This window comes from Hippopotamus amphibius, chromosome 4, assembly GCF_030028045.1.
Source record: "Hippopotamus amphibius kiboko isolate mHipAmp2 chromosome 4, mHipAmp2.hap2, whole genome shotgun sequence".
NCBI lineage: Eukaryota > Metazoa > Chordata > Mammalia > Artiodactyla > Hippopotamidae > Hippopotamus > Hippopotamus amphibius.
In genome coordinates this window covers 179,494,910-179,508,729 of record NC_080189.1, presented here as the reverse complement: position 1 = coordinate 179,508,729, position 13,820 = coordinate 179,494,910, and the positions used below count along the sequence as shown (strand labels likewise).

The 13,820-nt window shown below is 37.1% G+C and overlaps 1 protein-coding gene across 2 annotated transcripts in view; it reads left to right on the top strand.

Annotated features, from left to right (window-relative positions):
• The window catches only part of ATG2B (autophagy related 2B), a 77,499-nt gene that overhangs the window by 52,217 nt on the left and 11,462 nt on the right, over positions 1-13,820 (top strand). For both annotated transcript variants that reach the window (XM_057732479.1, XM_057732478.1), the window contains exons 33-41: positions 361-555; positions 1,367-1,468; positions 7,193-7,271; positions 8,374-8,575; positions 11,067-11,136; positions 11,416-11,498; positions 12,455-12,576; positions 12,823-12,977; positions 13,662-13,811. In XM_057732479.1, the coding sequence (XP_057588462.1) occupies positions 361-555; positions 1,367-1,468; positions 7,193-7,271; positions 8,374-8,575; positions 11,067-11,136; positions 11,416-11,498; positions 12,455-12,576; positions 12,823-12,977; positions 13,662-13,811 (1,158 nt within the window). The remainder of the gene's footprint in view (positions 1-360; positions 556-1,366; positions 1,469-7,192; positions 7,272-8,373; positions 8,576-11,066; positions 11,137-11,415; positions 11,499-12,454; positions 12,577-12,822; positions 12,978-13,661; positions 13,812-13,820) is intronic.

Here is a 13,820-nt window from a genome sequence, read left to right as displayed (position 1 = left end):
GTAGTGATGACAACTCCACATACTTAATTGTGTCCTTGTCCTCTTTTGGAACTTCAGCCTTGCTTCCAAGCAGTTTCATAGGTATGCAAGAGAGTAATTTTAAGACTTATTCCTATTGAGGGTTTTGCTTGAAAAGGATAGGGATTTTACCAAGGTCAAGTAAGGAATGTCAGGCAGGCTTATCTTTGTATGGTCCAGTACATGTGGATTAATAAATAAATACGTGAACAAATGTGGGAATGTTTTGCTGTTCTCTGAAAGTGGGATTCAAAGCAAATGAGTGATATTTTACATTTTAAAGAGAAAATCTGACTTAAATAAAATATAGAGATTGTTCTGTGTTCTTTCTCATCTGTAAAGGTGAAGTTTCAGCATGAGGTCTACCCTCCATGCAAACCAGAATGCGATTCTAGCCTCTTGGAACACCCGGTCTCCCGGCAGGTGTTCATCGTGCAGGATCTTGAAATTCGAGATCGTCTGGCAACATCACAAATGAATAAGTTTTTGTACCTGTATTGTAGTAAAGAAATGCCTCGAAAAGCTCATTCCAACATGGTAAGATTTAAAACTTCTTATATTTTGTTGTTATATTAGCTTTAGAAAAATATTTTTATTATGTCTAACTGCAGAAAATTTATTTTAGATTGGGGAAAATTATGGAATTTTTTTCTCATTTTAATATGAAAATCTCTTTTAAATATGCTGCTTAAAATTTTGTTTTAAAAATTATTTTGCATGTTGTTTCTATAATTGCCAATATATCAATACCTGAGGAAAACCAAAAGTCCATAGTGATCTACGCAAAACACTTACACGAGGAATTCCCTGGTGGTCCAGTGGTTAGGACTGCGAGCTCTCACTGCTAAAAGCCTAGGTTCGATCCCTGGTCGGGAAACTAAGGTCCCACAAGCCGCCCAGCGTGGCCAAAAAAACCCCAAAACACACAAAATATTTACCCGAAATTGTTGGCAGTGTTCCAGATTTCTAACGTATAAAATTTTAGTAAAATAGAAATGATCAGCCTAGGACTTCCAGAAGAAAATGTCATAGAAGTTGTCTTTGGAGTACGGGTCTATGGGTTAGCTCTGGGGGCTCAGCAAACTCCTTTGAGACTGCGACTACGACATTATCATTTAGGTTTTTTTCTCTAAAAGAAATCCATATCTTTCATCAGATTCCTGAAAGAGTGTGTGACCCAAAAAAGTTAGCTTCAGGATTCTAAGGAAAGAGGGTAAACAATTCTGTTTTTTGTTCTAATTTAATAGGGACTATATAGAGGAGTTTTTTTTCCTCTCTTTTTTTTTTTAAATGAAAACAGGGTCATAATATTATTGGGGAAAAAATGTTTCTCTTTGTCATCTTGTAGTTGACAATTAAAGCATTACACGTGCGCCCAGAGTCTGGCAGGTCACCACAGGAATGCTGCCTCAGAGTGTCATTAATGCCACTTCGCCTCAATATTGACCAGGTTTGTATTGCACACATAATGCATGGAATTATGATTAAACATATATCCCACATACAGAATGAGACATTTCATTTAGTAGAATTATGTTTATTATTATTATTTTTTAATTAATTTATTTATTGGTTGTGTTGGGTCTTCGTTGCTGCACACGGGCTTTCTCTAGTTGCGGCGAGAGGAGGCTACTTTTAGTTGTGGTGCGCGGGCTCCTCATTGCTGTGGCTTCTTTTGTTGTGGAGCACAGGCTCTAGGCCTGTGGGCTTCAGTAGTGCGGCACATGGGCTCAATAGTTGTGACTCATGGGCTTAGTTGCTCTGTGGCATGTGGAATCTTCCTGGAGCAGGGATCAAACCCATGTCGCCTGCATTGGCAGGTGGATTCTTAACAACTGCGACACCTAGGAAGTCCAAATTATGTTTATTATTATTTAACTTTTATGGATGTTAGATAATTAAAACAGACTTCTGCTTGTAAAGAATAAAGCAAATTCATTAGATGAACTATTAGTGAATAAATGGTATTAGATTTTGTCCTCCAGTTTCCTACTATCTACGTGACGTAGCACTTAATACCTGCTTCTCATGTTCTGTGATCTTTACATACATACTCCTAATGTAGACATATAGGTATTTTCAGAGGATGAAAGCACTCTTTGATACATACTACTGAAAGATACAGGGGATTGTAATCACAGAGCCTGGAAGGGAATTCCTTCTGCCCTGGGCAAAATGACAAATTAGAAAATTGGCACCCATTAGGTCACAAACAAAGCAGAGATTTATGGAAAGAGATAAAGAAATCCTCTTTCCTATATTCTAGCAAATGCCCCATCAAATTATCCTGGATTTCACTTTCCCAGAAAGCTGCTTAACGGCACAGTTGGTGCCTCTTCTACAAACTTTGTTCACAGGTGTATGAAGACATGATTGATACTTTGTAGTAGTGCAGTGTAGTAAAGAGTGTGGGTTTAGAGTCAGACCTGGGCTTAAATCTCAGTTCTCTTTTACTAGTTCTGTGGCTTTTGGTAAGTAACTTAATTTCTCCAAGCCTCAGTTTCTTCACTGATAAAATGGGAAAAATAATACTACATGTAGCATCATTTTTAAAAAACCGAGGTTAAAGGAGACTAGCATATATAAAACATTTAGCTTGGTACCTGGCATACAATGTTAAAGATCAACAGTGTTAACTGTTGTTATTATTAACTGAAGCATATGACAGTTATAGAGAGTAAATGAAGTTTTTATAATCTGCTTTTGCAATAACAAAACCCTCCTCTTACATATTGGTGTGAGCTCAAGTTTGGAAGTAGTATGTGTGGGGTGGTATCATTTGCTTAAATAACATTGATTGAATATGTGGATCCATTATTTAAATAAGTAACGTGTCAGGAATAATCTAAAAATAATATTTATGTTGTAAAAAAATACAGGCATATCTCAGAGAAAATGTATTCTGAAGCACAGAAGTTTAGCATAACTTTACGTTAATATCTGTAATTTTTGAGCTGGGTCAGTCTTGCCAGTGAGTATTTCAGATTTATGTTTTCTCATTATGAGAAGAATATCTTTTGAAACCCACATTTTAATTTAATTTATCCATATTGGCCTAGTAGGAATATGATGAAGTATTTATGGGAAATTTGATCTGTGAAATCACCAGTGTGAGCAAGAATTTGAGCAAGATTTATCTTTATGGCATGACTTTACCAGACTTAACAAGCCCAATTTTCTTTAATAGACCTTTTCTTTAATATTGAGCTTAATTTCTTCTTTAGAACTATAAAGCATTATGATTTTAAAATGGAGAAATATTAATCTTAGCAAAAACAGGGAAATAAATGTTATGACTAAACTGAGGAGGAATGGGAAATAATTCCCCAAGATGTGAGACCTAGGGAAAGAAAGCCTGCTACAAATATATACGCCTTAATGAGGAATATTAATGGTACAAAAGAGTCCTTTCTAGTTTGCATCTTCTGAGATTGACATACCATACCAAACAGTCATCTAACTAGAAAGTCAGATATTTGTGTTCTTCAGTTTTTCTTTTGAAAACAAATCAGTTGATGAATGAGAATGCTTTGGGTAATATTTTTTTTAAGATTTAAAAAAAAATTTTAATATATTTATTTATTTTTGGCTGCATTGGGTCTTCGTTGCTGCATGCGGCCTCTAATTGCCGCTTAGCGGGGGCTACTCTTCGTTGTGGTGCACAGGCTTCTCATTGTGGTGGCTTCTCTTGTTGTAGAGCACAGGCTCTAGGCGTGCAGGCTTCAATAGTTGTGGCACACGGGCTCAGTAGATGTGGCGCATGGGCTTAGTTGCTCCTCGGCATGTGGGATCTTCCCAGACCAGGGCTCAAACCCATGTCCCCTGCATTGGCAGGAGGATTCTTAACCACTGCGCCACCAGGGAAGTTCCAAGTAATTTTTTTTTTTTTTACCAAGCATATCTCTGACTTTATCCTAACTGGATCATAGACAGTAAGTATGAAAACAATATGTTGTTTTCTCATGTTTCTAAAAAGCTTCATTGCTGTTGAAATTTGGTGCAAGTGCTTCCAGAGTTCAGTGTACCTGTAGGGCAGGGAAGACACTAGGCAGGTGGAGTGATTTCCATGTAGGGAGGCAAGTAGATGATGGAGGTTGTGTAAGTAGGCAATCTGAGATCTGAAATTTGACGGGGCCATATTTCCTGACTTTTCTGGTCTGGTGTTCATTTTAGTTCTGAACTGCCTGGAAACCTGTGTAGGGAAGACATGTTAATTCTAGATCATTTGCTGAATGCCAACCTTGTCTCAGGTTTGAACTGGATGAAGAAACATCCTGTCCTCAGAGATCTCTGTGTATTGAGAACACTGACAGAAAACAAATGACTTTAACACTTTTTGGTGAAGATAGGCATAAAGATATATCCCACTGGAAGAGGGCTTCTAACCCAGGCTGGGAGTTTGGAAGATGAGGGGTGATCAGGAAAGCTTTCTGGAGGAGGTGACACTCAAGCTGGGTCTTAAGGAATGTAAAATCATGAATTTTTATAAAGGTGTTGAGGGCCTAATTCAGGTTGTGAGATGAGATGTGAGGCTGTTGGGTAGGGTAAGTGCTCGGCTGAGGTTGGAAATGATGAGCATGTATGTATCAGTTGGCATATTTGTGATTTTTTTTCAGCATCACCTGAGTATGACATTGAAAGTATTTCTTTTAACACCTTGTCGTATCTCACTGTTAATATCCTTTATCATAGGACCTTAAAGCTAGAAATAACTATTTTATAGTTAAGGTTTAACATAAATAATAAACCATATTTTTTAACTGTAAAAAATTGATTTTATTGAGGTATTATTTGCATATAGTAAAATGCAGAGATTTTAGGTGTACAGTTTGAGCTTGACAAATATATACACTTGAGTAACTACTATACCAATTGAGATATAGAAGATTTTCTGTACCCTAGAGAGTTCCCTCATGTCCTTTTGTAGTCAGTCTCCACCACCCCAGAGCAACCACTGACCTCATTTCCATCACCGTAGATTAGCTTTTCCTGTTCTACAGCCTATAAATAGAATTATATCTGGCTTCCTGCACTCAGCATTTTGTCGCTGAGATTCACCTGTGTTGTGGCACGTATCAGCAGTCCTTTCGTTTTTACTGCTGAGTAGTATTTCATCGTATGGGTACAACAGTTTATTCATTTACTTGTTCATTTACAGTGGGTTCTTTTCTTGGTTTTGGCTCTTAAAGAATAAAGCTGTTATGAAATTTGTGTACAAGTCTTTCATGGACATAAGTTTTCAGTTTTCTTGGGTAATTTTAAACAGAATGTCTGGGTCATTGGGTAGATGTATATTTACCATCAAATAGTCTTCCATAGTGATTGTACCGTTGTAGGTTCCACCATCAGTAACAGATGAGAGCAGCAGCTGCTTCATGCCCTGACCAAATTTGGTATTGTCTTAGTGTTAGCGCTCTCACTTGGTGCCACCTGTGGTTTCCATTTGGATCCAGCTGATGACTAATGATGCTGAGCATCTTCTAGTGAGCTGATTCAACATTTGTATATCTTATTTTTTGAAATGTCGTGTCTTTCTAGTTTTAAAATTAGGTTGTTTGTCTTATTGAGTTGTAAAGAGTTCAGCATAAATACCAAAATCAAAAATTTGGAGAACATTTTGGAAAGCTGACGATTTATCTGTTGTTTGTAGTAAAAATGCGTAAAAACTGCTGTCTCTTTAGTCTTCCTTTTTTTTTTTTTTTTTAAAAATACGAGCACATTTATACCTGGAATTTTGGGGTTTTTTGAAGGCAGTCATGGAGGCAAAACATTTATAGTATTAAAATATCACCATCTGGGGCTTCCTAGGTGGTGCAGTGGTTAAGAATCCGTCTGCCAATGCAGAGGACACCGGTTCGATTTCTGCTCCAGGAAGATCCCACATGCTGCGGAGCAACTAAGCCCGTGCGCCCAAAAAAAAAAAAAAAAATCACCATCTGGTGGCCAAAGGATAATATTTTATATACTATTAACTTTGTCAACATGTAGTATTTGATATATGTATATAAACACATATAGTGATTTATAATAAACATATATAATGTAATAATATGTAAATACATAAATATGTATGTGTAAGGCATAATAATATCATGAACAATTCATGAACTTACTCCCTGATTGCAGAAGCAGAATATTTCTAATATTAGAATATTTCTAATACTGTTGAAACTGCCTGATTGTTCTTCAGTCCCAGCCCTCAGTCTCCCAAATGCCATGTAACCTAGAAAAATACCCTTCTAGCTTCCATCATTTATACTTCTGACAAGTGTGATCAGTAGTAGATCGGATCCTTTGGAATTACCAGTCAGGCTTTTGGTGTGCTACCACATATTGTGGTATGATTCACTATAATTCACTTTCACATTGCGTTTTGGTACAGTATCAATCTTTTGCATTAATTTAGGATTTTTTTTTTTAAATGGAAGGGAAGAATAAGAAAGAACAGGCTCAGGTATTTAATTTTCATATTCTCCAAAATGGATTTGTCGGTTTGAGTAAGGTAGGCTTAATGAAGCTGCTAATAGTGGCAAATATAGCTTGCATGCATATCAAGACCGCTGCCTACTATGTAATTTCCTAAGGGACTGTACTGAATGGGTGATTTTATTTATTTTAAATTCTGTTTTGAATATCATGTCCAGTGAAGAAGATGTGTTAAGGTAATGTCACATAGTGGTAAAAACAAAAATAAGATGTCAAGAACTTTTAAGGCACATCTAAGTATCCAGGACATGCTAACTGCTGTTGTTACTGTTAGTAATATTACTGATGCCAATTCAGAGTGAGAACTAATGGCAAATAAGAGTTAGACTGCTCTATTTTCTTAGAAAACTAAAGTGTACGTTGATATAGAAATAACCATTTAATTCTAACTTATCTGTGCGTGAATTTCCACATCTATAAATTAATTTTCTCAGAGTTGTGAGAATTAACAAGGAAGAGAGTGTGTGTGTATGTGTGTGTGTGTGTGTGTGTGTGTGTGTTGTGTGTGGGGTGGGGGTGGGGAATTAAGAATAGGAGCAATGCCTGGCACAGAGTAGGGACTGAATAAAGTATAGTTTATATGAACAATGAGTGAAATATGAGACTTCAAGACACTTTGTTTCATAGTTTTAGAAATAGATGTACCTTTTTAAATCCTTGTAGTTATGATTACATCTCTCCATTTTAGGATGCCTTGTTCTTCCTGAAGGATTTCTTCACAAGTCTTTCTACAGAAGTAGAGCTTCTCACGGCTCCAGATCCAGAAGGTATTAAATATGTAGAGTTAGAGAAAGTCTATAACAAGTACTTGGATTGATTTTGATTGTTATGAGGCCTTTCTGAGACTGTACTTGTAAATCTTTATTCTCATTTATATAAATGTGTTCTGTACTTATTTTTGTTAAGTTGTGCAAATGTAGTTTATGTAAAAGTACAGGAGTCCCCCCTTGTCCTCCGGAGGTACCATCCAAGACTCCCAGTGGCTGCCTGAAACCGCAGATAGTACCAAATCCTAAATATACTAAGTTTTTTCTTTCTATCCATGCATGTTTATGATAAAGTTTAATTTATAAATTACTCACAGTAAGAGATTGACAGCAATAGCTCATAATAAAATAGAACAATTATAACAATAAAACTTTAATAAAAGTTAGGTGAGCATGATCTTTCTCTCTCTCAAAATATCTTGTACAAATTTAATGCCTTTTCCATCTTAACTAAGCACTTATCATGCACCGTGGCTGTAACCTTTGCAGTTGAGGTATGATAGCAAAATGAGCACGAATTTCTTTTTCCTTTATCACAGTTTTATAGAAGATTTGTTCTTACTGTAGATCTTAGTGACCTGAGCATATGAATTTTTTTTCTTTATTAACTTGAGAGCTTTCACCTTTTCACTTAAAGGAAGCATGCTACGGCTTCTCTTTGGTGTATCCGAATTGCTAGCATCACTGAGCTTTGGGGTCATTATTAATAAAATAAGGGTTGCTTACCACAAGCGCTGCAATACCCCAGCAGTCAGCCTGATAACTGAGACGGCCACTCAGTGACTCACTGGCGGGATACGCTGGACAAAGAGATGACTCACATTCCATTGGGACAGAGTATGACGGTGCAGGATTTCATCACGCTACTCAGAATGGTGTGCAGTTTAAAACTTAGAAATTCTTTATTTCTGGAATTTTCCATTTCATATTTTTGGACCGTGTTGACCTTGGAAAGTAAGACTGAATATAAGGAGGGACTACTGTAATAATTTAAAAGTTGAAAGATTTCTCCAGCAGTAGTTATATTTAAGTGTAGGTTGATTGAAATTGTTGCTTTAAAGAAGTATAGCTAATTTTTCAAATATGCACGTTACATTTTCAGTTAAAAAGTCTCCTGGAGCTGATGTCACCTGCAGTTTGCCAAGGCATTTAAGCACTTCAAAGGAGCCAAATCTAGTTATTTCTTTCCCTGGGCCAAAGCAACCTTCCCTAAATGGCAGTGCCAGTTCAGTGCACATGGTCAATGGGGAAGAGAAGGCCTTCACTGAAGAAGTGTCGTTTAGTGATCAGCCTGTGTTTTTTAGGTAAATCATTTAATTTTGATAATAAATGAAATTATTTTAGTTTGACGGTTGTTTGTTAATGTGTTTGTGTGCCAGAAATCGTGAGGTTACATCAGCTTTTCTCTGCACTGGCAGATAATCACTGGGTGCATTTATCTATACGCGGGCCCCACCTGCTTGCACCTCTCATTGACGCACAGTAACCTTAGCTCAGGATTCATCTTGCTGTTGATTCTGTAGCAGGAATTTTCTCTTCCCCTGAGAGTCTTCCTTCTTTTTTCCTCCTCCTGTCCCTCTCCTCCCAGTCACTGTTATGGCCCATTTGTGTCTCCTCGAACATGATGCTGTCCTTTTCCCTCACACACCTCCCCTTCAGCATTCCTCCCTTTTCCCTTACGGCGATTTTCTGTCTGGTTTCTCTGCCCTTCTCTGTCACTGTTGTGTCTTATGCCTCTTCGCTCCCTGGCTGAGTTGGCATCATCAGGAAACCCAGGTGCCTGTTGGCTACAGCCAACAACTAGCTGGTTCTGCACTGGCGTTTATGCCTCGTTTCCAGACCCATTCATTCTCCCCATCCTCTCTCTTTCCCGGCCCTTGATGGTAGGGCTGGAGCCTTGGCTCTGTTGGAAGGAGAGAGGTTGAATATCAAAACCACCTGTGTTGTGAGGGACAGTTAGCTCCCGTCTCCTCTCCCATAGACATCAGTGGTCCCCAAGTTCTGTCCTTGTCTCTAAGTTCTGAAGTTAGACTTTAGGTATGATCCAAAGTGGGCAGTGTAACTATTATAAAGTGTTTTCATGTTTTAAATATCTTGTATATTGATGAAAATAGTTAGAAAATATAATAAAGTGTGAGCCTTGAAAAGATCCTGAGCTAGAGGATCTCTGGTGGCTCTAAACTTTTCTGTCACAAAAGAACCTCTTTTATTATTTTCCTACATTGCTTTTTTATTTAGAAGTTTTTTTTCTACCAAAAAAGTTGTGTATCTTAAGTAATAATTTGAAGTCTCATTTTATGTTAATCACATATAAGATGCCAATTTGTTTTTTGTGAACACTGGATAACCAATATAAAAGAAATTTAATTGTTACAATTCTGGCTCCAGAGCACAGAAATCTGACACTTTTTAGTCAGTTTGTGTAGCCTCACTAGTTACTTAGGTAAATGTTTGTTTTTTTCCATTAGACTACTTAAAGTAGCTTATAGATTTCTGTTTCTACTCTCAAAAGCTCCTAGAGTGTCTAGGACCCTGGGGTGGTACTTCGTGGTATAGTTCAAATTACTCACTTTACAGATGCAGAAGTTAATGCACACAGAAGAGAGGTAATTTGCTCAAGACCACACAGTCAGTGGCCAAGCCAGAACTAGAGCACATGCCTTCTTAATCCCAAATCCAGTGTGTTTTCCAAGTAATGGTATAATAGTCCCCTCTCCTGCAAACATTTATTCTTTCCACAAATATTTATTGAACACTTATTATATGTATGTCAGATTTTGTTCTAGGTAAAGTGAACAAAGAGAAAAATCCCTATTTAATTGAGCTTACAATAATTAAAATATATGATTTGGCCTATTACATGCCATGGAGGAAAAAGAGTGAGAAAGGAGGAGGCAGGGTCGAGCGACTGTTGCCCAGAGAACCAAATGCAGATGATTGTTTGGAAGATGAGGGATGACCTGGGATCCCAGGCTTCTTGTAGCCATTGATGTAAATACAGCATTTCCATTTTACTGTAGGTTAAGCAGACTTTTGTGGAATGACTTGGGATGACTTAGTATGTAACTACTGACATTAATTCTGTAGTAAAAATGTGTTTCAAGTTCCAGTTTACAGTCCAGCCTTTGAAAGCCCACTGCTTTTGTTTGATGTGTAGCATCAGTGTATAATTATAATTTCATTCAGAATTCCCAGTATTTGTGTGTCAGTATCCTATTTACAAGCATTAATTTCAAGAATGTGCACTAAAATTCACCAATGTAGATGGCATTTTAAAAATTCACTGATGAAGACATTTAGGTTCAGAGAGTTTGTTACTTGCCTTGACTACATCCCGTATAACTGATAAAACTAGGGTTCATGTCTAGGTCTTCTGGATCTTTCTGCTTCATCATGGAGCTAAAATAATATTAATACCTTACCTCTTTTTTACTTCTTGGTAATGATTATATTGGTTTAATCTTGAACGTTGTTTTTATTAGTTTGTTCTCTATATGAATTGAGTATCTGCCAGAATAAATTTTTCTAAGATAAACATTGTTTAGTAAACTAGGAAGAGGTTTTTTAAATATAATAATGTAAATAAAATGTATAAGATGATTACCATCAGTTCAATTGTTATAGTGCCTTAAGAAAAGGTAGAGCTAAAAGGCATTCTCTTTTATTTAGGCCTTAATATATTCACATTATTTTGTGGGTTTTTTTTATTCTCCAGTTGAACAAATTAATGTGTATCTAATTTCAGCTATGAGTGATTTTGGATATAAATAACTCCCCTCCTTTCTTTCTCTTCAGAGAGTTTAGATTCACGTCAGAAGTTCCTATCCGACTTGATTATCATGGCAAACATGTGTCAATGGATCAGGTCTGGAAACTGCACGAATATACTCTACAAAATTATCCCATTTGTTTTGCTAGTGGACTTAATGTTTTTAAAACTTTTTTTCTGTCATAGTTTGTATGTTTGAAATGCAGTGTAAGGTTTTAAAATTTAATTCTGTTTTTAAAGTAAATTAAATGTACTTAACCCATGAGTAAAATTTGATATAAATTGGGTCATATAAATACATGTATTTTTTTTGCTGCAAGTATTTTAGGTATTTTAGCTTCATTAGTGAATTTTTTTTCTTTTTTAATTTTAAAGGGAACATTAGCTGGGATTTTGATTGGTCTGGCCCAGTTAAACTGCTCTGAACTAAAGCTGAAGAGGCTTTTCTATCGGCATGGGTAAGTTGATTTATTTTACGAGACTTTAAGATGTAGTTACTGAAGTTAGTTCACAACAAATTGAAAGTTGAGCTTTCAGTACTTCCCTGGTGGCGAAGTTAAGAACCCACCTGCCAGTGCAAGGGACATGGGTTTGATCCCTGGTCTGGGAAAATTCCACATGCCACGGAGCAACTAAGCCCGTGCGCCACAACTACTGAAGCCCTCGCGCCTAGAGCCCATGCTCCGCGACAAGAGAAGCCACAGCAATGAGAAGCCCGCACATCGCAACGAAGAGTAGCCCCCCCACTCGCCACAACTAGAGAAAGCCCACGCACAGCAGCGCAGCAACGAAGACCCAACACAGCCAAAAATAAATAAATATAAAGAAAAAAAGAGGAAAACTTAAAAGTTGTTTTCTTAGCCAGCATACATAATTTAATTATTTTACAGTGTTGTTTGCAAAGAGCTCATTTTTAGAGGATTTTTACTGGCTATGGGCTAATTTTTATTCTGAGAGAATAGAAGTAGTTTGAAGAGAGTAGTATTTTTCAAAAAACAGCTATAGTTAGGATATTTTTTTAATAATTTCCCAAAGTTATAAATTAGCCTATTTAGTGGAAAGACTAGACGTTCACAAGGCAATGGTTCTTAGTAGCTAAGAACTGTGTGGCAAGTTATAGACACTGAGTTAATCCTGTGCCAAAGCTTTAGATGTTGAAGAAGTAAGAACAGTGGAAAAGCACACGTATATATATTACCTAAGCCTTGTACGAAATTATTAGTATTACAGTTCAGTTAAATGTATGTGTATACATATATATGTGTATGTATACTTAAATTGAAGATCTATAAAATTTTGTCATTGTATAATTTGTACATTTTCTTTTTTTGTCTTAAGAAAAAAAAATCCCCAAATTTGTCTAAACCTATAAATTTCATTTTCCTTCCTATATACTTATAGTCTTTTGCTCTAGTTTGCTAGGTGTTGACAAATTATTCTCGTATGCAATCACCGAATGGCTTACTGACATTAAGAAGAATCAGCTGCCAGGAATTCTGGGTGGCGTTGGGCCTATGCATTCACTAGTACAATTAGGTGAGTGTTCTTTTTTAATTAGAAGGTAATTTATTTTGCCTGATCAGTGATTCTTAACCCCTTTAGGGTTATGGATGCCTTTGAGAATCTACATGAGGGTCACCTTTCTAGAAAAACCTACATGTTAGTCATACACACAAAATTTTGCCTCCCATTTTAGGGGTTAAAAACCCGAGAGTTAGAATGATAGCAGAGGTCTGAGCTCTAGCACTCCTATTGATTTCTGTGTGTTGACTGTCATTCTAGTGCAAGGCCTAAAGGACTTGGTGTGGTTACCAATTGAGCAGTACCGGAAGGATGGCCGCATTGTCAGAGGATTTCAGAGAGGTGCTGCCTCCTTCGGCACCTCGACAGCGATGGCTGCTCTAGAACTCACAAACAGAATGGTTCAAACCATACAGGTATCTTTGCATAGACCACCTTAATCTATACCAAGAGGAAGAGCCATTGTAAACAGTTGGGTTATTTTGTTTTGAAAATGGTACTGTGAAAATATAGATAATATTGAGAATAGATATTTTATTTGTAATGATTTAGTATCATTAAATTTTTTCTTGATTAGCTGTCCAGTGTTAGATAATTAGTAGAATAATGCATTGGTCTACAGTGTCAAGGTTTTTTTGCCTATTTCAGGTAAATTATAGCTATTAAATTAGCCAAAGATTTATTTCACCACATTTCTGTGACAAGATCATAGCTGAATGTAAAGAAGGCATTAGAGATCCAATAGTAGTCGTATGAAGGTTTGTTATATTAAGTATTAAGCTCCAATTGGCCCTACCCAGTTGTGCACAGACCATGCATTCTTGTCCAACCTGGGAACATGGAGAGTGTTCTCAGAGGACAGGGGAGGGATGGAAAAAATCAGCTGAGTCCAGATATTTGTTATTAATATACGCTTTACCTTTCTTATTATAAAAGTAATTCATTCTTGTTGTAAACAATTCAAACGCTGCAGAAGAGCCTGTCTGAGGGTGTGTGAGTCCCTTTGCTCTTCCTCACTCCCCATGGGAAGGGCACGGTTGGAGCGTAACTCTCCACACTTTGTTCTGATTCACTTTTTACTCTCTGGTAAAATGATCCAGGCGGCAGCAGAGACTGCTTATGACATGGTGTCTCCTGGTACCCTTTCTGTCGAGCCCAAGAAGATCAGAAGGTTCCCTCATCACCGCTTAGCCCACCAGCCAGTGGACCTGAGGGAAGGTGTGGCCAAGGCCTACAGTGTAGTGAAGGAGGTGAGTGGG